This window comes from Brachionichthys hirsutus, chromosome 9 (assembly GCF_040956055.1).
Source record: "Brachionichthys hirsutus isolate HB-005 chromosome 9, CSIRO-AGI_Bhir_v1, whole genome shotgun sequence".
NCBI lineage: Eukaryota > Metazoa > Chordata > Actinopteri > Lophiiformes > Brachionichthyidae > Brachionichthys > Brachionichthys hirsutus.
In genome coordinates this window covers 11,947,853-11,972,077 of record NC_090905.1, presented here as the reverse complement: position 1 = coordinate 11,972,077, position 24,225 = coordinate 11,947,853, and the positions used below count along the sequence as shown (strand labels likewise).

Here is a 24,225-nt window from a genome sequence, read left to right as displayed (position 1 = left end):
TCTCCCAATTACAGACTGCATTGGGGTGGAATCCTCGACACATCGGCTTATTTACTGTGCTTAAAAAATATATTTTTTAAGCACATATATTTAATGCGCTATCACTCAACTATCACTGATTTGTGTCAATACATTTGTGAAACTGTTGTAGAGCCTTTTGTTCTTTGGCTTCTAGCCCTTTGGGTTGGGTTGTGCATGTTTCCGGTCACACGTGAGATTTAAACAAGATTTGGATTCTGTTTGTTGTTTTTATGTTTACGCTCATTTCTGGTACTGTTTGTGCTGGCTTTGCTGAGCATTTGTTGTACTGGCAGATCGATGAGAAATAAACCACCATTACAGCTAGGAGACAATCACACACACACACACACATGTAAACAATACGCCTAATTTGCATGTTTTTGGTGGTGGGAGGAAGCAAGAGAACCTGCAGAGAACCCACGCAGACACTGGGAGAACATGCAAACTCCACAAAAAGCCCGTCGGATTTGAACCTGTGACCTTCTTGTCCCTAAAGAAATGCATGTTTAACGTATGTTTTTGGCAAAAATTATGTACGAAGGACTTTCAACGGAAACAAGCCCGCAAGGGCTTTTTTGAAATGCTCCTCTTAGACAGGGTGTTTGACGTTATTTGTACTGTAATACATGCTACTGTGTGACTGTACTTGTACTCTAACATTCTATCTAATAAATATATTCATCATCATCAAAGGCTGTATGCCTGTGACACCGCACTTCAGCCGGCAGAGGGCGCTCAGTCCAAAGGTCACGTCGTTATTAAAGAGAAGAAGAGCCTCGCAGTGCGACAGCGAAGCCGAACGGCGTGGGGACTGCTCGAACGTGGAGAAAGGAATGTGCTATGCTAAACCACAGCCAGGACGCAGGCTAGCTTTTAGCTAACATCTCGCTGCTGCGTGATTTTTTTCTGGAGGAATCAGCCAACTTTGAGTCGGTATGTAACTCTCATTGTAGCTCCTGAAACCTCGCGAACAACCTGTGCTCTTACGAAATGCTAGCTGATTTCCCGATAAGCCAACCAATTAGCCGCATCGCTAATGTAAGCTAACACTGCGTTCCGGACGGTCAACGCTTATAAGCTAATCATGACACAACTCGGTGGCACCGTCGCGTCGCGTCTTTGGTTCTAAGGATGCTTGTGGTCACATTTAATAATCGGACCAGTCGTTTAGCAGGCTGTTCGGCGCGACTTCATGCTAGCTGGTCGCAGAGTTGTTGGGAGCCGCGACACTTCCTGGATTCCTTTCTTTCAAAAGGATGTTGACAGAGAGGGCAGTCACTCAAAGATCCTTCATGTGCAACACCCAAAACAATCGATCGGCTTGTCAGCGGTCCCTTGTGCGTTAGTATGGGACCGGGGAGCGGTAAAAGTAGATAGATGGATTCTTTCTCAGCGTCGAATCAAACTTCTTATTGCAGCATCGCCTGTGAAAATGGTGAGTCGCCGCGTCGCTGCGCTTGGTGTGACCCTTTCTCTCACAGCTGATGCGTTCTGTTTTTTGTTCTCTTCCATATGCTCCTTCTCCCAGGTGTCGTTGCTAACCGGAACTGTCGCTTTGGGCAGCATCTCTATTGTTGGCCCGTCAATGTGAGCGACCGCAACAACATAACCAGCCTCGATATGGGTCAGGACAGAGGAAAGTATGATTTCTACATCGGTCTGGGATTAGCCATCAGCTCCAGCATCTTCATCGGGGGCAGTTTTATCCTCAAGAAGAAGGGCCTTCTGAGACTGGCGAGGAAGGGCTCGACGCGGGCAGGTACTGCCTTTGTGTCGGTCCGTAATGGGACAGTCCTCCGGAGATTGTCGGCAGAGCTCAGGCACTCCCTGGTCTGTTTGTGGAATACTTGACAATCGACTTGTGTCAAACTTCACTTAGCCACGCTTTTGAATGTCGGTGTGTGTCGAGTTATCAGCACTCCCACTTATCAAGGGGAGGGGCCAGTCTGCCTCCAGAGCACTGCCGAGGTGCCCTTGAGCAAGGCACCGTCCCTCCACCCCCCAACTGCTCCAGGTGCGCCGATCGTGGCGGCGCCCTCACCCTATTCCCTCTCCGCATGCTAGGGCCCCAATGCATATACATGCGTGCGGTTGTTTCGAGGAGCCCGGTGTAAATGCATTTTCGTTGTGCGTTTGCAGTGTAAAAAGTGTGTAACATAACGACAGTCAAAGGCTTTCTTTCTTTCTACCACCGAGTGCACATTAAGTTAATTTCCCCTGTCCTTTACCCCGGCACCAATGCCCCTACTTAATTGTGGTCATGATAAAGTTGCAAATCATGTTTAAATGCTAAAATGTTAATTCCTTTGCTTGTCAGGGCAGGGCGGTCATGCGTATCTGAAAGAATGGCTGTGGTGGGCTGGCTTACTGTCAAGTAAGTAACGACGCTCTGCAGGTGAAGCACAAATGGAGCTAATTAATGTTGAGATAAAAACCAGTTTGGCTAACCGCTGTATGAATTTTGCATGCTCTTTGTAATTAAAGTTGTTGCAACGCACACAAACCTCAAACGCTAGTAGTTCTTAGCCTGTCATGACAACGCAGCTAATCTGCGGTGGCTTCGTCTGTTACAGTGGGAGCTGGTGAAGCAGCAAACTTCGCAGCGTATGCTTTTGCTCCTGCCACGCTGGTCACCCCGCTGGGAGCCCTTAGCGTGCTCGTCAGGTACAGATAACATCCGGAATGTCTTGAATTTTTTTTTTTTTTTATGTTTGTATGCATGCATTTTCGGTTCGAAGACGTTGCAGTTGACGATGAATTGCCTCTGCAGTGCCGTGCTGTCGTCATACTTCCTGACGGAGCGGTTAAACCTGCACGGGAAGCTTGGATGCCTGCTTAGCATTCTGGGCTCCACCACTATGGTAATTCACGCTCCGCAGGAAGAGGAGATCAACAGCCTCGAGCACATGTCCAAGAAGCTGGTCGACCCAGGTACAGGAAAATGTTATAGCTTCATAAAAATGCTTCCGTTCTTTGACCAAGGTTCAGAAGATAGATACATGAAATAATTATTCTTTATAAAATGTGTAATTTTAGCTGAAGACCAAACGCTGGATTTGTTCTAACCATAATTCTTCATTGATCGCCTAATTAACCCCACGTGTACCTCTCTTTCTTAGGGTTTGTCATCTTTGCCACTTTGGTCATCATTGTGGCTCTCATCTTCATCTTCGTCGTGGGTCCGCGCCGCGGTCAGACTAACATCCTGGTGTACATCACCATCTGCTCAGTAATCGGGGCGCTGTCAGTGTCCTGCGTCAAAGGACTGGGAATTGCCATCAAGGAAGCCATCGCAGGGGAAAATGTTGCGAGCAATCCGCTGGGCTGGATCTTGCTTTTGGGTCTGGTGGCCTGCGTGAGCACTCAGATCAACTACCTGAACAAGGCCCTGGATATCTTCAACACCTCCCTGGTGACTCCCATCTATTACGTCTTCTTCACCACGTCGGTGCTCACTTGCTCCGCCATCCTGTTCAAGGAATGGGAGCACATGGGCACGGACGATGTGATCGGAACCCTCAGCGGCTTCCTCACCATCATCGTGGGCATTTTCTTGCTCCATGCCTTCAAAGACGTTAGCGTTAGCTTGGCTGCTCTCGCCGTGTCCATGAGGAAGGAAGAGCGGGCCGTTCCGACTGCCAATGGCATGGGGTTCCCCGGCTCCTATGAGCTGCTGTCTGAGGATGTGGAGGACAGGGAAATGGGATCGCCTTTCGACAGCATCTCTCGAAGGAATGGGGCGATGACTTCCTCACTGGATCAGTAAGGAACCCCCTCACCCCTATACTAATAAGAAACCAGACAATCAGCTGGAAGGGGGCGGACCGGTGGATCGTGCTTTTTATTTGCCTTACCGTTCACTATGACCTGATCATATTCCATTAATCAGAAGTTAATTTCTTTCCTGAAGCACTGTAAATATAAATTTTATAAGAAATGTTTTGCTATGTGTATACATATTCATGCACTGATTTAACGTTCTATAAATCAAATGTTTAATATATTCTACGGCGTCCTGCTGACTGACATGGACAGTTTGATTTTGTTTTTCGTGATACTTGAAAGTAGCATCTTTGTTGGACGTCATCCTGAACTTTTGTAACGTTGACCTGAAAAGCTCACAAGATAAACCAACAGATTTGTTACATATTTATTGAATTAAAATGATTAAAACGTTGAAACAAGGCACAGTGAATAAATGATTGCAGGTAAGAAACCGTTACTTTTCAATTTCGTTTAAAATATATTGCATGCTTGTTCGACAGTAAAGAGACAACATTGCTCCAACCCCTGGAAAATAAGCTGCTGTTCAACGCTAATATTTCACCACTGCAGGTCTTAAATACTCATCTGTTAAAAACTAATTTCCCTTCCCTGATCTATAGCATAGATTTCTGCAAGTATAAAACAGTTATTACAAACTTTGGAAAGATCTATTCATTTCTGATAAGGCACAAGTGAATACAAAAAAAATAATAATGGTTGTCAAATGAGGCCCTACTTCCTGACATCTAATGGTCCTGCCTGGGTGAAGTAAATGAGCGTTTGTGGATACTCTGGTAATGCTGACAGTGTTTGGAAGCTCACGCTGGTCCTCAGCTGCTGGCGAGCGACTGGTGTATCGGTGGCTGGAAGCATCGGACGTGCTCCACCGGCATGTTCTCTCCGTCTCCGGACTTCATGTACTTGTTCAGGATGGCGAAAATCTCATTGTTGATGACTTGGAACTTGCGGATTCTGTCTACCATCTTTTTCAGTTGCTAAAGAAGAGAATATAAACGATCGAAGATACGATTATGATCACAAAGTGTTTGGTCACGCCTTGGCTAAGCAGCTTGTAAGAACAAACGAGCTTTCTGGGTGCAGTCGGCATAACGACCAAAGATGATAAACCCGCCGCCGCCGCCTCTCCAGCGTGTTCTGCTGTTCTGTGCGACGGAATCTTCTGATCATCAGCGTCTTGAACTCACCACGCTCTTGATGACCTCGTCCTTGCCGTCGTGCTTCTGCACCTTGAGCAGGTGGTAGCTGAAGTCGAGGATGTCGAAGCGCCTGTGCTGTCCGAGGAGAGCGATGATCATGCAGCCGGCCCAGTGGAGGCCGTCCCCGAAGCACTGCCTGGAAAACAGGACGTGAGGTGCGGCGAATTAAGCTTGCAGCACCTCTAATCACACGAGCTTGCCAACGTGGCGCCATACTCACTCCACCGTGAACTCGTGGGCTCCCACAGGGATGCAGTACACAAACTGCATGGCGCTCCAGAGACGGTGGAACTCCACGCACTCGTCCACATGCATCACACCGTTGCTCGGCAGCGGTCCACGCCAGATGCTGTCTTCCAAGAAGCCGCGCACACGGGTGAGGATGACCTCGAACATGGACAAGCCGCAGCACAGCCTCTCTTTGGTCAGGAGGTCGCCCTCACGAGTGATAGCAATTTGCTAACGGAAGAGAGAGAAGTTCTCAGACGCTTTGGGCTTCAACACATTCATTGGTAGCGGCGGGACCGGCGGCTACCTGTGGGGTTCCAAGGCGCTCTATCAGCGGAACCATATGCAGGGCTGTATATTTGGCTTCAAGGCGCTTCATCTTAGCATCGAGGCGCTCCCCCTCTGAGGAAGAAGAAAGTTTTAATAACTAATAAATGTATTTACAAAAAAATCTGAACCGGTTTGCTTGATCCAAAATTGGCAACAGAATAGTCAATCAGGAGAATTTAATCCTTTACAGTCACATCACAAAAGTGTCAACGCATGATTAACAAACTGTTGTATCTGTGCTGGACACGCAGTATTTAAAAGTACTGTAAATAATTGTCTACTTTAGTGGGCTAACATGTGAAGCTACATTCTAGCACGACAGCCTCATCAAAACACGGAACTCTGATGAGTAGCTCGTCAGCAGAAAGCCACAGAGAGAGAAGAGGCCCGACGGATTGTGATTCTTCCTCAAATGTTCACTCATGCTTCTTGCTAAATGTATAGTTTTGTCGCACACAATACTTGAAGCTGGATTTAACTCGAGGCGCAGCGCCTTGGATAAACGTGGAAGCCGCTGCACCAGGATAGCAGCAACAGTCAATTTAAAGATAAAGATCGGTATATCAAGTGTGTGTTTGTACGTCTCTCGAGCCGTTTCCCAATCACTGTCTTCGGTAGTAATTATTCTAGTTATTCTTCGCCGTCCCTTTCTTTAATAGGGATTAAAGTCCCTCATCGCAGCTTTGGGAGTAGCAGTGGTGATGGTGGTAACCGGTTGTTTAACTTTAAATTCAAATACTGGTGCTCTCATGTAAACCTTTGTGGTCGGAATGTTTTTGTAAGTCCTTCTAGAATATCTTCCCCCTCCCTCGACAGACGGAGATGAACTTTAACTAAGTCATCATCGTCATGCAACGACAATCAGAAACAAAGAAAGTGGGTCATAGGATAAAAATGAAACGAAAGTGCTGGCCCTCATTTAAATAATAATAATACAGGGGGTCTTCGATTTTACGACCACAATTGGTTCCAAGGGTTTTGTCGTAAATCGGCCCATGTTAAATAATGTAAGTATATTACGCCGTGTCACGATTCTGTAAATCAGGAGTAGAAAGAGACAGTTTCCTCTCGGGAGACATTGTGAGTGAAACCGCCGTACACGCAATTCGCTCGCTTTCCTGTATGTCGTTAAAACGTCTCGTAAACAGACAAAGAAAACAGACCAGTGCGGTCGTAAAGTCAAACTGCCGTAAGCTGCATAGGTTGCAAGTCGACAAGCCCTCCTAATAATAACATGAAGAGTCATTTCTCTAAATGACTGCCAGCCACGTCCTTCAATTCACACGCACAACACCACCTTTAAATGAGCTGCAAGTTCTTGCATGCATTCACCTTTGACGTGGACTCTTGGAAGAATGTTCTGGAAGGGTGCAGCATGCAGCAAATCACACACTTCTTCTTGGGACTGTGAGAAAGAACAGTAAAGTCACAATACATCTGCATTCAAGGAAAAGAAAACACATTTGAACAGTATCCTGAACAACGATATAACAATCATATAGTTCCAGCTGAGGCCCGTACCAGACTCTGCTCGCTCAGCAGACAGAACAGAATGGCGTTGCCCACTTCCCTCAGGTTCTGGAAGCACACCGTCTTGAGCTCAGCATACTCAACAATGTCCTTCAGCTGATGGTGAAAGAACTCCAGGATACCTGAAACAACCAGAGCACCTCGTCTCCCACCGTGTTCCATACCGGACGCACCGTTTGGCCACAGAATTGGTACCGCTGACTGTGCGGCACAGCTAATTTTGTCAAGAACACAGTTTGTGTATACTTTTGTGAGTTTTACCTTTGTCCACCTGACTGGTCACTGATCAGTCTCAGTCAGCGCACACTGCATGGCTAATTACCTGGGGATCCATACTCGTGTCGAGGTAGTCTGCAGATCTTTGGCATCACCTCCATTAGGGTCTTCACGTACTGCATTATGGTGCCCTGAAGCTATACAAAGAGAACAACGGCGTTACACAACAGTGAAGTACTCAGAGGAAACAATGAAGATCGGACCGCCTCCTAAGTAACAAGTACGTATGTCGTACCCCTTTACTGAAAAACTAGTCCTACTCACCAGGCTCTTGACCACCTTCAGGAGCTCCTCCATAACCACAGCGATGCCCTGGTATCCCAGAAGTCTGCACATGACCTTGATGTGTGGCGGACCCACAAAATTCCTGTAGGCGCCATAAATGCTGCTGTACGCCATGTTCAGAGTCTACATTCAGCAGAAGAAGAACGATGTTACGCCTTTATCATCCATGACGCAGGAGAAAGAGCATGAGCGTTTGAAAGGCAGATCATGCAACGCATCTCATTCAATCGTATAAAACTTTGTTTAAATCGGAGCTTTCATTATTTACAAAAAAGTAACGCAAGAGTAATCGCCGCTCCCTCTGGTGTATTTGTGGCTATTGCGGGGAGATTTTAAACACGCAAACACGGAAGGTTAAAGGGAACAGGAACTTATCAGAACTCTGACAGGATACATTGGTAGCATTCTGAGTAGAATTCAGAGACTCGTACCACAGAAGACAACGCCAGCTGTGCTAAAGACCGTGTGAGGCTAAATGCTGTAACATCTGGAGAGTGTCAGTCTTCAGGTCCGCGTAGATCTGCGTTTAATCAAGTCGACTGGAGTTGTAAGATAAGATTGGAGACGCTTCACCCCTCATCCAGGACTCCCACTAAGTTAGCGGGAGTCGTTGAGTCATACCGAGAGTCACTGAAACCGGTCATACAGGTTTCACCCATGGGCTGTAGGCCCCCACCCCAGGGAGGTGGGAGTCACCCGACAGTGGTTCAGATGCTTTGCACTCCAGTCATGCAAATGGGTTTTTGAGTTTCCTGGGGAGCGTTCAAACCTACCGGATAATGTTACCGTGCAATACACTAGTAAACAAAAAAGTAAAACTGAGGTGCAAGGGGGGGGGGGAAGTTAGGACAACTATATTCATTCAGATTCATCCTCTGAGAACCACGAAAAACTGTCATTGGGTTCATCTTGAGCTTTTTACACAATATAGTTAATAAATGAAGAGTTTGGCAAACTAGTAATGGCAAAGGGTCGTTAAGTTAATAGGATTCACCTTCAGAGGACCACGAATGTCTGTACGAGAGCCAAGGCTGTTCAGTCCGGACCAAACTGCTGAACCAACCAATCGGCGTCTACTTCCACACCGACCAGACCAAGAATTACAAAGCCAGCTGTTACTCAGGAAATAATCAATAAACACTGCAACCCGGAATTTAAAGCTCTCCCCCATGACGGACTTTGGGACAGTTGGTGCGCAGAGTTCACAGTTCAGCCTGTGGGTGGCGCTAAAGGAGAACTCATGGCGCATTAAAGATGGCAAGGGTAAGTTTCACAGAAATTATCCCGTTGGTGTTAAACATATTTCTGCAGACAAGTGAAAATATCTGCTTGTAAGGAACATCTGTGTCAGATGGCCGCCCCCCCCCGCCCCCCCCCCCCCCCAGCATAATGAATCATCCTCCGGAGACCGTGAGATTCCATGGCAATCTGGAAAATACCAGACTCTGCTGCTGAATAAACGGTCGCACAGATGGACCGGCCAGACGTAACATTTCAGCTCTCCCATCACAGATTTCAAGAAACCAGGGCAAAGACCAAATAGTTCATAGAGGGGCTGGGGGGGGGGGGGGGTCAATTACCTAGATCACCAAGCATTTCTGCAGATAAGTGAGAAGACAAATTGGAACAGAAATGAAAACAAAACCCTAAAACAGTTTCTACTCCGATTTGGATCCTTCTCTTTCTCTCCTCTGTCGACACAGAGTTAAATCCGCTGCTCTAATCCAGCAGCGCTGCCACTAGCGCGCCAGCAGCAGATAAGGACGCATAAATCTCTGGTCCATCCCTGAGGTTTACAAAAATCAAGCCGTGCCCAGCCTCAGACCTCTGGATCCGGCCGCAGCTGAACAGATGCTCAAATCGCCGAATAGCGGGAGCACAGCAGCAGAACCAGCAGCAGAACCAGCAGCAGAACCAGAACCTCAGGCCCAGCAGACTGGCGTGATCAGCATGTGTGTTTCAGGTGAGTCTGCCCTATGGATGGTGGTTTTTACGTCATTGCTACGATGACAGGGTTACTGAAGGCATCTTATGAAGGATGCATAAACAAGCATCATTAATCTCTACAGGGACGTACTATAAAAGTCAGTTGCCAGTTTGGTGGCCTTGGTTGTCATTTAAATGACTTAAAAACTAGTATTTAGAGATTGTAGTTTATTATGAAAGTCCACTAAAAACCCAATTAGACCGTTTATTGTGAGTCTCGCTCCCAATGAGCACCACACACTGCATCCGTTCAAGCGGAAGGAGGTAAAGCGAGCACTTCGAGCAAATTGTATTCTTTGTTTTTAATTCAAGACCATTCAGTTTTAGTTGTTTTTATTTTTGGGGGGGTGGGGGTCCACGTTTCTATGAATATTAAAAAGTTGAACTCAAAGCTAAAGCCAGCGACCGTGCTGTTAAAGCCGGACCAGTGCGTTTGCCCCACCATCGCCTGTCATGTAACAGGTGACTGAACAGGACAGACGAGCCTCTTGCATTATGTAATTTGCTGAACATCTGGACATACGCTCACCTCCCTACCAGCGCCGCAGTTTGTTCCAGATAAGGTCTCACGCAACGCTTACTTTCCCGTTTGTTATCCTGCTATGGGTGCGGGATGGGCAGGCGGTCTCTGCTTCTTCAGGAAATATTTGTGTACCAGTAGGTGAGATATTAAATTCTTTTTTTATTTTTTTTTATTTTTGCAGTGCAGCGTTTCATTCATCGACTGCAACAACCGAGGGAAACTTGATCATCTCTAAGAGAGCAGCAGACAGACTACATTATGGGCATCGTGGTCTACAACGTATCCGCCACGTCAGCCAGAGTGAGCTGGCCCTCGGCCCCCGCCTGCCTGGACACCTTCTACAGCGTCATGTACGACCCGAACTGGAACAACATCCTGACGGGCTACAAGCGCAAGAGCTTCATGCATGAGGAGCGCATCCCCGTCAGCCAGACCAGCACACACCTGGCCAACCTCCTCCCTCAGACCGGATACTTCCTGTGCGTGACCTGCCAGGCAGCCAATCCGGTGCGGGATCAGTGCCAGGTGTTCAGCACTCTGAGCGATAGTGGTGAGGGTCACGACAGGGGCGGCTGGGAGCTCGCCATGGGCGTCTGGCTGACGTGCTGCATCTTGCTCTTGGTCATTGCCGGCATTCTGCTGTGGGGATGCCTTCACAACTTCTGCTCGGTCCCCACTCGCGTGTCCGCCAGCGCCATCCACCAAGACAGACGCCTGTACTCTCCCAGAGGCAACGGCGAAGACGCCGTCAAACACGCCACCATCGTGCAGCGGCCCATCCTCTCGAGGCAGACCACCAGCCACGTAATTACCCAGAACCATGAGCTGAGGACGCTCCCTAAGCTGTGTGGCACAGAGCCAGCATGAATCAACTGGATTAAGGTCATCACAGCCAAGTTTTGAATTCCCGCCAAGTATATTATCTACAAATCTACGGCGGTTGGGACACGCAAAACAATATCTGATTATTTTGGATCTTGAATTAATTAGTTTGTGCTTTGATGCGTCCAGCAATAAACAACGAAAACAAGAGAGGACAATCTATCTGTCACAATCATGGCAGAACTTTTAATGGATGAGGTGATGTTTGAAAGTTTATTCATTTTCTGAATGAAAGGCACTAAATCTGTTTGTCTTTCTACGCATTTACAGCAGCTCCGGATGAAGTCAATGAAAACGAAGGTGGTTTGATGATGTAGTATGTGATCATGGAAGAAACACTAATGCAGATGTATTGTTATTCACTGATAAACTCCTACTGAGATCCAAAGCTGTGAAAACACACATTCAATCTAACGGTTTGTGCCGTTTAGAGATTCAAAACCAAACCCACAAAAACAATCTAAACGGAAACAGAGAACTGCAAGTAAAGAAGAAAATACATATTTACACTGACGAGATGTGTCCCATGAAACTGAAAGCTCAAAATAAAGGATTAACTGAGAGGTAATGGATTATTTAACTATTAAATAGCTCCTCTCGGCTCAAATAAATCCGGCAGGACGTTTAACTGACTGTGTTGCTAGTCTGAAACAGAAATGTGATTACCGACTGTGGGCTGAGTGACGGTTGCGTTTGTTTTATCCAAGCGTCAGCCTGCTGACTTGGCTGTATTCACCGTTTGGATGCAACGCTTTCACCCTGACCCGATGCAAATCAGCATTCAGGTTTTGAATCGCTGTGGATAATGAGTCTACTGACCTTCGACCCATACAGGTAATGCGGCTGTGCGTTGGGTGGTTTGTCCCTCTGGAACTCCTGAGAGAAGGGCAGGATCGTACGCACAAACCTGACGGCACAAGACAAACACGTCACGCATCACGTGTGTAGTACAACCCCAGCGTGTGTTGCATGGCAACAGACCACAGGACGTTTGAACACTCAGTTGTGTGAAGTGCTGCTGTACATAAATGTTCAAAAAGGAAGAGCTTTATTTAGGATTTTTGTGAAAGATCTTTCACAAAGTGTTGGGAGGAAAGTCATGTTTGGTTTCATAGCCCTGTAACCAAAAGTCTTTTTGTAATGCCAGAGTTAAGTTTAACTAAGTTTAGCACGTGTAACTAACAGCTGATCACTACACGCCAACCTGTTGGTGGAGCCGTTGTAGCAGTAGTTGGGTAAGAAATCATAATTGAGCTCCCAGAAGACGTGCAGCGTTATCCGTCCGTAGGGGGCCGACACATTGTGGTTGGCCTCGCGGAACATGGCGTCCAAGCTGTCCAGCGTCAAGAACTTGCTCAGGAGCTTGTGTGTCAAACGGTTGATGTCCAGAAGACCCTCCAGTTCCTTTAACCAAATAAGCACAGAAGATTAGTCCACAAGCGTGGTGCAGAGATGATTATTTATTCAAAGGGATAAAGGTTCCTACCATGATGGAGGTCAGGTCCTCACTCTCAAAGCGGTTGATGGCCAGCTCGAGGGATTTGTAAAGGGCAGCTGAAACCCTCTGAGTGATTAGCCTGTTCAGATCAATGGAGCGGCCTAGAAGCTGAGGTTCATCAGCAGTTAGTACGGCAGACACAACATGACCAATCCAATGAAGCATGGAGGCTTGATTCGATACCTGGACGTGGCGCTGCTTCAGGAGGGTCTCATAGCGGTTGGAGGGCGGCCAGGGAATGTTGGCCCCTTGACTCTTGCAGTCTGCTCGCAAACGTTTGTCCAGAAGAAGACTGACGGATTCAGATGGACAGACAGCGGGTCAGCGTACTTTTAGTTAAACGTGTGATCCTGTGTTTTCGTTTATGTCTGACGTACTACCACATCGCCCGGATTCCGTGCTTTTAATGCATCATTTTTCATTATGTAACTGTAACTTACAATTTTAACTATCTTGCTGTCAAAAACTTCAATAAATACATTACCGGTAACTTTACAATTTCTGCTACTTATTTTTAATGCATATTAAGCTAATCAAAAAATATATAATGTTTAATCAGGCAGCCCGGCAGGACCTGAGACTTCTCTGTGTGCAGTATGCATGTTCTCCCCGGTGGGTTCCCTATGGGTTCTCCAGATTCCTCCTTCCACCAGAAACTTGCAGTAGAAATGAATTGGCAACTCTAAATTACCGGTCGTTTGATTTTTGGTCTTTCTACACGGCCCTGTAATAAACAGGCATCTTATCCGGCCTGCACCACACCTCTCAGCCAATGACAGCTGGGATAGGCTCAGATTGGGAATGATTGCATTGCAACACAAGTTATACTGGAATAATATAAAATACACATGAAAAAGGAGCCTGAATTATGAAAATCACCCACCTTCCTGCCAGAATCTTATAGTAAGCAAATATCTGATCAGCCAGCTTGTAGACAAACTGATCGAAGCACAAGTTCACCTGAAAAACAAGCGTTTCAAAGAAATATGTTTGAGAATACAGGCTTTGCTCTGTGACACCCATTTCAACAGAGAGGCAACTAAAACAAGTTTGTCATCGGCATGAACTGCACATGCAAACCTTTCTGTCATGGTTACATAATGACCAGAAATGGACCATAACGGTGCATAAACCGGGTCCAAGTGCAGATGTGGAGAATAAATGCATGGAATTTGAATGTAGATTTTATGGAAAGATTGTAATTCTTTTGTTTCTACATCGCATCCAATCATCCATCAGATGAAAGAAATGTTTCGTTACCTCAGCTTCTATCTCGTCATAGAGGAACTGCTTCTTGAATTTGGTCAGGGCGTAGTTCGCGCTGTCGTTGTACAAATCCAGGGGGTACAGCACATACCTGAAAGGATTTAAAAAATACATTTTATCATGGAGTCAAACATAAAGACTACTCCAACTATGGGCTTTGCATGCTAATAGATCTGCAAAAGTGTCCCTTAAATATCGGGAAGGTGAATTTATTCTGGTTCCAGACACAATCACTTTCAAAAACAAATATTTATTTTGTTAAAATGCAGAATCTTTTGGTCATTTTGGTCACACACTTAAAGGAATTCCAGCCCGGCTGATTCGTGCCAGCTGACATGCTTAATGGATTATGTAAAATCTGCCACATATCACCGTAATCCTGCAGCAAAGATTTAACAGACACAGAAACATTTAGACGTAATCCCTTTTTAGGATTTTACACAGGGTCACATAGGGTTATATACTAAGGACTTTCAACGGAAACATGCTCCTCTTAGACAGGATGTTTGACTGTATTTGTACTGTAATAAATGCTACTGTACTTGTACTCTAACATTCTATCTAATAAATATATTCATCATCATTAAAGACAGTCACTATCCCAGTGCCTCCAAATAGAAAACACTCCTCTTGATCGTCACTGGAAACTAGATTTCTAAAACCGTAGTTGCTGCTTTGAATGCTGAAACCTATCATTATTCCAAAATGAGCTTCTAAAATATAAAAGGCATCAGTTTCCTCAAACACGCCTGAAAAACCTGGACAAAACGTCTCCAGATAAAAAATATATTCAAGTGAAACTGTTAGAGTGACTCTTTTACTGTCAAATAAAAGCAACACATTTCTGTCCCTACTCCATCATGGAGGCTTCCTTCGTCTCCAGGATGTGGTCGGTCAGGATCCACGGCATGGACATCTCAATGGGGAACTGGATCCTCCGGCCCATCGTGAGCTCCAGGAAGAACTCCCTGAACCACAGCTGGGACAGGTCACAGCAATGCTGCAAGGTCTCTGCAGAGCGAGACGGACTCAATGAGAAGCATGCAGCAGCTGTGTTTAAGGGCTCTGGAGCACTACTGGGTCAAACCGTTCCGTCGGTCTCACCACTGAAGTTCAGCAGATGCGTGTAGAAGAAGGATTCGCGGTGGAACTTCTCGATGTCCAGGATGGTGGGGCCCTCCAGACTGCTGCGCAGTGTCTTCTTGGAGCCACTTTTGTCTGCAATGAGAGACTCCAGCATCGTCCTCACCATATAGAGCTGCACAGACAGAGACCCTCACTCATCACCCATGTATGTTCATGCACATTAATGCAATTACAATTCTATTACATGTTACAGTAATCAGCTCTCAAGTCTATAGAAACTCTGATGAGGAAAGAGACTGAGGAGGCTGGTTACACTGGGACAGACACAGGCCGACAGGACTGGTTGTAATGGGACAGACAGGCCAACAGGACCGGTTGTAATGGGACAGACAGGCCGACAGGACTGGTTGTAATGGGACAGACACAGGCTGACAGGACTGGTTTCGAGTGAGCTTAACAGCAAAGGTGTGGAGGCACAACCTGTGTACTGGAGGGCCCCACAGCACGACGAGGAACCTTGATGTCAAAGCCACCCTTGGGATCTTTCTCTCCGCGGAGGGCGGGGTCGTTGTGCGGCTCCCGGCCGGTCTCCCAGTCACATACAGTCTTCCGAATGGCCTGGAGGACGCTGTAGTGAGAGTACAATCCAAAAATCACAATGGTTAGGCACTGGGATATCTGCAGGAAGACCTCCATTTCCAAATTTAAGATGTTAATATGGTAACAAAAAAAAAAAAGGTTTTACAGATACATTCATGATACTGGATTAACAGGCTTTATGTTGAACAGAAACGAAATGACCCCTGTCAATGTGGACTCAGTGGATAACTATAAATATCTGTTAAATACATGTTATTATATGCGCTTAAAAGAACACCGTTTTATAATTTGAAAAATATCGTAAATATGGATTCGTTGAGTTGTTTTTCTAAAAAGAGCTGCGACTGCTCCAGTAACTCTGACAGACCTCTGGATAACGTTTTTCTTCTTCTTGATGGCCTGTCTCAGGGGGTCACGCAGAGAGACTTGAGCAAAGTCCTGCAGGGCGGAGTAGATGGTGTGTCGGATGGCGTGGTTGAACACGCTCTCCATGCGTCCCATCAGCACCTGCAGTCCCTTTATCATTGCCATCACCTGGCAAAAACACAGCATTTAACTGGTGACAAGGCTTCTAGCAGATCAAACCGCGTCTGTGGTGTGAAGCCACAACTGACCTCCACAAGGGCAAACTTCTCCTCGCTTGTGTAGTTGTATCTGGTGGCTCGCTCGTACTCCTCAGCGTTGTCTGGGCACTCCTTGTTGGAGTACTTGTCAGTTGGATGAACCAGTTTCCAGGAGTACTGAGGGGAAAGTCACAAAGTTAATAAAACAGGTGACCAGAACGTCACATCAGTTAATGTGCTATTCATTGTGTAGATATTGTCATTAAAATCAAAAGAATAACTAAATAGATTCTAGAGCACAACAAAAACTCTCAGTAAATGTTCATCAGAAACATGAATTACTTTAATATAATGCTGTTCAACATTTATTTACATAAATATATTAAGTGTTCACAAGTAGTTTTACAATTTACAAGCAAAAGTTGGTTAAATTCAAAATGTATAAACACAAAAATATTTATTTCTACTTAACTTTATTTAGCATTCAAAGCCCAGAAGCTCTCAGAAAGGACTGACCTGCAGTTTCCAGACTATTTCTACACACAATGCTGTAACCATGGTAATGTTACTAACTTCTTAAATATAAAATGATAATAAAATTGATCAGATAAAAACAGCTGTGGGAGGACCAGGCACAAATTAGCGTGACTCAAATAACATTAACCCTTCCTCTAAAGTTGTATTTTAGAAATCTAGACAATAATCCCAATCATGCACATCAATCAAATTACGTATGCTGCATGCTTTAATCTCTGACACTCAATTTATTAATATGGATTGTGGCTAGACCATTATCTCCAAGACAAGCATGGGCAGTGTCCAATACAGTATAAAATATGTCTATGTGCTTCCTCACCACTTCCATGACGTGAGCACTCCACTGGGAGAGCAGCTGCATGCCCTGCAGGGCCAGGTCAAACAACTTCCTGTACTCTGCATCAGTCTTTCGGGCCTCCTGACGTCCTGATCCAGTCACGACCTGCGCAGATGTCAACATACAGCAAACTGAACACTGCATGCCCTCACGTATGAAGCAATAGTGTGCATGTCATTCATGCACTGTAGACTGCTGCTATTCAAAGGCAATCTAATACACAATCCCCGCGGAACGCCACACTAACCTCACTGTTGCTGTAGCGAGCCAGCTCAGAGATGAAACGCATGTGGTCCTCACGGATCTGGATCATCTGCTCGCAGATGTTGTACTGCGGGCTGCTGGATATAGACGTGCAAGCCCACCTATGGTGTGAAAGGAAAGTGTTCTTATTAAGAACAAAGACAGGCAGACACAGAAAACCACAGAAGCACCCCACAGGATAAACTGACTGCACTGTAGCTTTGTGTAACATGCACCAGAGAAACACAATACAAAACAACAACAACAACACAAACACTATTGATAACTGAGTAATATTTATTCTAGAATCAGTATAACTTGTGATTTAAGCACAAACACTAGCAGCCGGCCGGTTCTGTGAGACTAAACTTAGTCGCTGTTATTTAGTCAGCTAAATGCTAACATGAATATGTGTACATTTTCAAATATAGTTTTGATGATTTAACCCTTCCCATTAGCATGTTAGCATGGACGTCACACACGATAAGGCTGGCGGCAAAGTGCAGAACGAAATATTAGGTGAATTATAATTTCATCCCGACAATGACATTATTTTTACTAAATAAATAAATGACACGCGATAAAATGTTAAACTAGCACTCATTCTGAAGGGGGGGGGGGGTCAAAATATTCCATTATGAAGAAACAGTTCAACAATAAATTGAGTTTTGCCAGTGTTACAGCTGCAGATACAGGCAAGCATTCTGACTATCAACTGTACACCTCTCTTTACATCTTCATACTGGCACATTCCATATTAGTGTTGATCCTTAGTTTCACATAATGATTTTAGCTTTCCTGGCCCTAATTCAGAAGCCCATCCGGTTCCTCTGACCTGGATTTGTTCTCTTCAAAGTGAGCACTGGTCTTGATGTACCGGGAGAGCTCGATCTGCATGTCACCGAACAGCGGGACCACCTGGAGTTGCTGTGATCACACAGAACGCAGTTGGCATATTCAACACTATATAAAACAGAGCAAGTACTGGAAACTGGAATGGAAAAGAGGGAGCTCTGCAGCTGTTGTGGAAAATGTCCAAATACAGCAGAACAGAAGTTGAATATGTCAAGAAATGAAACTAAAACTGGGGGTTAATACAATGCAACCCAGCGGAATAAGAGTATTTATGCTTTGTGGATATGCATCCGTACCTTGAAAAACTTGTCGATCCTGGACAGGTTGATTCTCTTCTTTGCATCTAGTTTGTAGATGTTACTGCTGTTTCCATCCATAAGGTACAAGCCAAACCCCATTACCTAGGAAATAAACAATGTTCCAGCATTTGTTTTGTTTTTTATTATTAAATGAGAGGCATTCCCAATCCAGATGCAGGATTTCACCTACTTTGAGCAGCATGTGTTTCTCATTGGGAGTGAGATACATCTTGTTCTCGTAGTGATCGACACACAGGTTGACAATGTCAGCCAGCAGTTCCTCATACCCATTAATCACTTCCAGTTGCTGCTGCAAAGACTAGCACACAGAACAGAATAGATATTAAATATTCAGTCAATTAATTCCTCATGCTTTATTCATTTCACAAGTAAAATGAAGGACAGTTAATCTGCAGGGGAAACCGTTTTAAAATCATCAATTTTTAAAGTCAAATGTCAGATGCTGTGTATTTGCTGCAGTTGTTGTTCTGATTTAAAATCCATAATCACAAACATCTCAATTATAGTCAATAACCCTGAATGAACGTCATGATGCATGTTGGACTGACCTGAGTGATTTTGTTGTGGTTTGCCAGAAACATGGATAAAGTCTGAGACTCCTGGATGGACGAGGGCTCAGACATTTTCCTCAGGAACTGTGCAGCTCTGGGGAAATGCAAGAAAACTATTTTACCGACCGGGTTGAATCGACACACAGACACGATTGCCCATATTTTAAATGCAGCACGACTTGCACTTAATTTCACTTAGAAATTACAGGAAAGGTTTTGTTCAGAATCAAATTAATTCAGAGATTGCAAGGGAGAAATTCATTGTCATGGTTTATATCCCAAATGCTTTTCTGTGCAGCCATAAAAACAACAAAAAACAGGAACTGTGAACTGCTAATAAACATTTGTGTCACATGTCACTGTCCTTATGGTAGAACATGAGACAGAAACTATAGAAAAAAACAAAAGCAAAGCGCTGCTATGCTGACAGTCAGTCTCTGCCCATTCATATACAGAAAATCTGGGCATCAAAACAAGTCTTTTTTTATTTTTTTATTTTAAATACTCAAACGTGTGGTCTGCTGCTAGGACTACTAGGCGAACAACAGCTTGGTCTTCACGGCAGCTGGGTGATGCTGCCATCTAGTGGTGGTTGCAGTAATTTGACGTGTGAATGCACGACTGATCATGTTTCTGAGCACCGTTTGTAAGCAGAGTGGTCGTTCTTGACGCTGCATTTCATGTTCTTCAGCTCGTCCAGCACAGCGAACATGTTGATGAACTTCCCGAGGGTCAGCAGGTACGCCTCGGACACAAAGTCCTTCCTGCGCTCGGTGTGGCACAAGCGGCGGACTTCTCCACAGAAGCGGTCGATGGCGGTACGCTGCAGGAGAGAAATTATTTCGGTTTTTAAAACATGCTAAACACAGCAGACAGTGAAGGAGAGTCGCTGGCGAGTGTGAATTACCTGGAAGTACATGAAATTCATCAGCTTGGTGACTTCAGGCTCCAAAACCTCCACCGTCTTCTCGTAGATCTCCACTCTGTTTGGCTGCTCGTTGCACTTCACCTGAGACACAAAGACAAGCGGTCGTTTAAAAAAAAGTGGCACCTCATGAGGCATTTGTTCCCTGCGCTATCATTTAAGATCAGGACGTCAACATTCGTTGAATTACTGATTTTAATGGAGGTTGTTTCCTGGGCTTGCCGTTTCGTGCTGCACACGTCCAAATTGAAATAAAAACACAGACATTCGTCCTACAGTGAGACTAGTCAATAGCCGTTTGCCGACGTGACTGGACCATTGATGCAGTTTAATATGAGCACAGTACCTGTGGTATTGCACGCGAGCAGCTCCTCCAGGTGTAGAGCATGATGGCATACTCCTGCCCCTCCTCCAACATCTCATTCTAATTCAACAAACAGAGCAATTCATTCATATCGATGACTCAAGATCACCTAAAAGGAATAAGAGCTCATTGTCCCAAAGTATGACCAAAGACAAACACACAGAACACCAGGGCCGCACCATTGATTGCAGGACGTGCACCAGCCTGCCTCCGTACAAAGTGCTGTTTATATCAGATGCAGAACATTTATCGCTCATTATTTAAACACAAAGCCCCACGATTCCTGTTGAAAGATGCCAAGAAGCCATGCGGTCGTGGGCCTGGACTCTATGAGCGAACAATACCGGACTCCGGCGGGACAGGCAGGTCCCAAAACAGATCTGGTTTCCAGCAAAGCTTCAATCCCATTCGGCTGCGCTCTTCATCTTTTATTCGTGCATTACTGAGATTAAAGAAAGGCTCGAATCGGTGCTTATACAGTGCCTCTCTGGATTTGTGGCCCTGCTGCTTTACCATGCTGGAGTGGACGGTGGCCTGCTCGATGTATCTGGCAATGCCGGTGACAAATGCATTTCGGTCCTCGAAGTTGGTGTTGAAGTTCGGCTGCGGGAATATGGGAAATCATGATTAAAAAAAAACAAATGTTAGGCATGTAACATATTCTACACTGATGTTTAATGTCCCTCAAGAAAAGGATTCCCCCACACAGATTTTACAGATTTACACGCATTTTCTATACTGATTTCTAGGCCTTTCCAGGAAAGAGACACATTTATGGTCGATGCAGGCGACGGCTCCAAACCTACACTAAACTATTAAACTGCCAACTTTTAACAGAAGGGCAAACGTTATGGGACTCAACTGTGGATCAAACAGCGTTTTATTTGAATTAAACTGTTGCTACAATGTTTCTATCCATCTATTTTAAATACATCTTATACACCGCGTTGACTTGCAGCCTCCAGATTGATCCACTGATTCTCCGACTGGGCAGGTCACTGTGTGTCAATCATCCGACAGCACAGACGATTAGACGACGTGGAAACGCAACAAAGTCAGCACTGACCTGGTACATGACCGAGGACGGGAGGGGCTCGATGCATGGCTGCTGATCCGGGAGGGGCAGCTCCTCCAGCAGGTCCACGTTGGAGAGAGCATCCTCCAGTGTCACTGTGGACGTCATGTTGCTAAAAACGACAAAAAAAACACTTACAACTTTTGTCTGGTAAATTATGGCCTCTGCACTGTGGAACACAAGCTCATTACAACTGGCATCATAACAAGACGGCCCTAAAACAACCCCGAAATCTGCAGTAGAGGAACTTAGAGGAACAAGCATCAAGCCTAGTAAGTACAAGTTCAGTAATCAGTTCAATGTCTGGGTCTCAGAGGCCCTAAATTTACATATAAACAATCCATCTTAAGTTACCATGGTTACATTTCCACACCATTGTTATGGCAGACTTTGTTGCAAAAGTGATTTGACAGTGGCAAAGGTGAAGCTGCACATTTCTGAACTGGCCTCAGTAAAAGTCACATTGATTGATTGATTTTCATTATTATTTTGTGTGAAATTCATGTTTTGTTCTTCACACAGTAAATTTGTGTGCAACTGATACCTGGTTCATTTCGTGCTCTTCAACTCTACTGGATAATTTTTTTTTTTTTGGGGGGGGGGGGGTTGGAATTGTGAAACACAGTTTTTAAATAAAAAGGAGGAAGTCAGAGGGGAAGTGGCAAGTACAGCAATTTTGAGACTAGTTTTCCAAACTGAAGAGCAAAGGAGTCAAGTAAGCATCAAATGAGAATAAAGGTCAGCCGTTCCCGTCACCGGGGGAAGTCAGAACCGAGACGGTGATGCACGTGAACGTTTAAACTGAACATTCAATGCACGTGAACATTGAAACTGAAAGCAAGCAAAGAAAGGAACACACAGTTCCGCATTTCAAATATACGACTCCCAGAAGACCGCAGCGTCCGCAGCCGCCTCCTCTATCGGCGGGAAGTGAGGTCAAAGTGACCGTGCACCCTGACAGGTAACACCTACTGCTGAAACGGTGCGCCATGTGTTCGTAGGAGCGCTCTGTAATTACCCTGTAAGGAGATTAAACCGGCCTCAGAAGGAAGGCTGACAGAACAGCACCAGCCCTGCTTCACACCAGCTTCGTGGCTCACATCAAAGTAAAGTGTGTCTATTTGGACATTTAGCTGGTTTCTGTTGCACACACATCGGTACATATATATTCTAGTTAGTCTATATTCTATTCCTCGCGGGCACCAAAGTAAGAATTCCACGGCACATGGAACTTATTTCCCATCTGAGCATACATGACAAACAAACACTTTGAACCCACGAATCCGTCTGAACGCCTCGACCTTTGAATCCCAAACAGGATCACGGACAGATGCAGAATGCGTCTCGTCTTTCAGCGAAACGTTTCGCCCTGAGAACGAATGCAAACTTCAGCAAAGCGACTTTGTTATTTGAAAGAAATGCAACAAATAGCGTTGAAGCAACCATTTCAAAACCCATTCCAACCGGACGACGGTAGATTTTCCAGGTGCGGCTACTGAACAGGAAATCATCACAGCCCCAATCAGCCAGATGAACTCATTTAATGCCAACAATTCACCTTCGCCTCTTCTTACGATATCTAACCTGGTTGTGCAGGTTACAGTTCTCCAGGGAGAGGTAAAGCTCGAGTGTGCATCACAATGTTAGTGAAACTGGGCCGTACGTCCTGCAGAGCAGCAAACCCATAATGCACGACAGCTGTGATGAACGTCACCGACCGAGTCAGCTGCATAAAACAGAGTCGCTCCGGAGGAGGTCGGAAATGTTTCTAGAGGTGAGAAAATGTGTCGTCGCATGGATTCACCGAATCTCAGCTTCCATCAGGAAAAAAGACAAAGATATCGAATCGATTTCACTCGTATTCTAAACGTAGTTCCAAACGCACGTCAAAAACAGCTGTGAAGTACAAAAACATCAAAAAAGGAAAGTTCAGAAACACCTCAAAGATCTCAGAACAGCAGCGGTAGATTAGAAACCACCGTTCTCTCTCTGTGGCTTCACCGCACCGCCATAGAGACTATGATGCACATAGTAATGGGTTCTTATTGTTTTTTTTATTCTCATTTGCCCTTACATCCTTTCAGATGCCTTTTGAGCACCGGAAAGAGAAACCCACACCCACAATGTTCCCTCTAATTGTTCACGCGTCTGAGCAAACACACAAACTCCCTGAGCAGACCCTCGGACAACTTACCATAATAATACATTTTATTTTAAACGCACTTTGCATTTGAAAGCAAATCTCAAACTACACAATAGTATAAAAATAAATAACATAAAAACAAGAGATAAAAATAAACAAATAAAACAGATAAATGAACTACCAAAGGATGTGTGTTCTGTGGTTCAGCGAGAGTCCTGGAACTCCGATTCCAACGGCGTCTATTAGCTGCGTAAAAACATGTGAATCTCATCATTAGCCGGAGCAGCCAGTCACTAACATGATAAATATTTAAAAACACTAATGTATAAATATAAATATATATAATATGGTATATAATATATACAATATATGATAATATTATATTATATATATATATAATATTAATATTATATAATAACTTAATTAATTAATAATAATACTAATTAATTAATATTTATATTATGAACTTCTCCTTCTCTAACTCACCTCCTACTATATAATATAATATATATATATATATATAATATAATATATATATATATATCATTATATGATATAAATATTATATGTATACATATTTAACTAACATGACTCTGTGGGAAATAGCACAGAATGAATGTTTACGTGTTTATGTTATTTTCAATTTAGGTTGGATTTTTTACTTTGTGCGCAACGTAGATTTTCGCTGCGCGAAGAGCGTATCAGCTGTGCGTAATTACGCACGAGCGCACCTCAGAAGGAACGTTTCCCACACCGCGTTCACCAGTATAAAACCAGTTCGATCTGTGCCTCCAACACAACAAGATGAACACATGACGC

The 24,225-nt window shown here is 44.8% G+C and overlaps 3 protein-coding genes across 4 annotated transcripts; 2 read left to right on the top strand and 1 right to left on the bottom strand.

The window, feature by feature from the left end:
- Positions 1 to 847: 847 nt before the first annotated feature.
- Positions 848 to 3,794, top strand: nipa2 (NIPA magnesium transporter 2). Of its 2 annotated transcripts, none has more exons than XM_068743525.1 (6): positions 848 to 954; positions 1,550 to 1,780; positions 2,339 to 2,395; positions 2,595 to 2,685; positions 2,792 to 2,952; positions 3,141 to 3,794. In XM_068743525.1, the coding sequence occupies exons 2-6, from the start codon at positions 1,642 to 1,644 to the stop codon at positions 3,785 to 3,787; spliced, it is 1,095 nt and encodes a 364-aa protein (XP_068599626.1). In that variant the 5' UTR covers positions 848 to 954; positions 1,550 to 1,641; the 3' UTR covers positions 3,788 to 3,794. The 2 variants fall into 2 exon arrangements, with proteins under 2 accessions (XP_068599626.1, XP_068599625.1); XM_068743524.1 differs by lacking the exon at positions 848 to 954 and adding an exon at positions 1,373 to 1,456.
- Positions 3,795 to 4,616: 822 nt separating this feature from the next.
- Positions 4,617 to 21,371, bottom strand: cyfip1 (cytoplasmic FMR1 interacting protein 1). Its single transcript, XM_068743523.1, has 30 exons — positions 21,255 to 21,371; positions 20,702 to 20,791; positions 20,171 to 20,248; positions 19,807 to 19,908; positions 19,541 to 19,722; positions 18,897 to 18,993; positions 18,518 to 18,646; positions 18,325 to 18,429; positions 18,009 to 18,100; positions 17,178 to 17,295; positions 16,913 to 17,035; positions 16,108 to 16,233; positions 15,861 to 16,027; positions 15,374 to 15,521; positions 14,912 to 15,065; positions 14,662 to 14,818; positions 13,802 to 13,898; positions 13,425 to 13,501; positions 12,725 to 12,833; positions 12,530 to 12,649; positions 12,248 to 12,447; positions 11,863 to 11,950; positions 7,632 to 7,775; positions 7,414 to 7,504; positions 7,083 to 7,213; positions 6,894 to 6,966; positions 5,539 to 5,633; positions 5,224 to 5,462; positions 4,992 to 5,139; positions 4,617 to 4,781 (listed from the first exon to the last, which is right to left on the bottom strand). The coding sequence occupies exons 1-30, from the start codon at positions 21,369 to 21,371 to the stop codon at positions 4,617 to 4,619; spliced, it is 3,762 nt and encodes a 1,253-aa protein (XP_068599624.1).
- Positions 10,420 to 11,028, top strand: LOC137899865 (fibronectin type III domain-containing protein 9). The gene has a single exon (XM_068743915.1). It carries the CDS (start codon positions 10,420 to 10,422, stop codon positions 11,026 to 11,028), a length of 609 nt encoding a protein of 202 aa, XP_068600016.1.
- Positions 21,372 to 24,225: the final 2,854 nt, after the last annotated feature.

Excerpts from the sequence above, each read along its gene's own strand:
- cyfip1 (XM_068743523.1), bottom strand. The coding sequence starts at position 21,371 with ATGACGTCCACAGTGACACTGGAGGATGCTCTCTCCAACGTGGACCTG. Across the intron at positions 18,647-18,896 it reads ACCACAACAAAATCACTCAG|TCTTTGCAGCAGCAACTGGA; the intron begins GTCAGTCCAACA and ends TCTGTGTGCTAG. Across the intron at positions 17,036-17,177 it reads CTCGCTACAGCAACAGTGAG|GTCGTGACTGGATCAGGACG; the intron begins GTTAGTGTGGCG and ends ACATCTGCGCAG.
- nipa2 (XM_068743524.1), top strand. The coding sequence starts at position 1,399 with ATGGATTCTTTCTCAGCGTCGAATCAAACTTCTTATTGCAGCATCGCC. Across the intron at positions 2,396-2,594 it reads GTGGGCTGGCTTACTGTCAA|TGGGAGCTGGTGAAGCAGCA; the intron begins GTAAGTAACGAC and ends CGTCTGTTACAG. Across the intron at positions 2,686-2,791 it reads GCCCTTAGCGTGCTCGTCAG|TGCCGTGCTGTCGTCATACT; the intron begins GTACAGATAACA and ends TTGCCTCTGCAG.
- LOC137899865 (XM_068743915.1), top strand. The coding sequence starts at position 10,420 with ATGGGCATCGTGGTCTACAACGTATCCGCCACGTCAGCCAGAGTGAGC.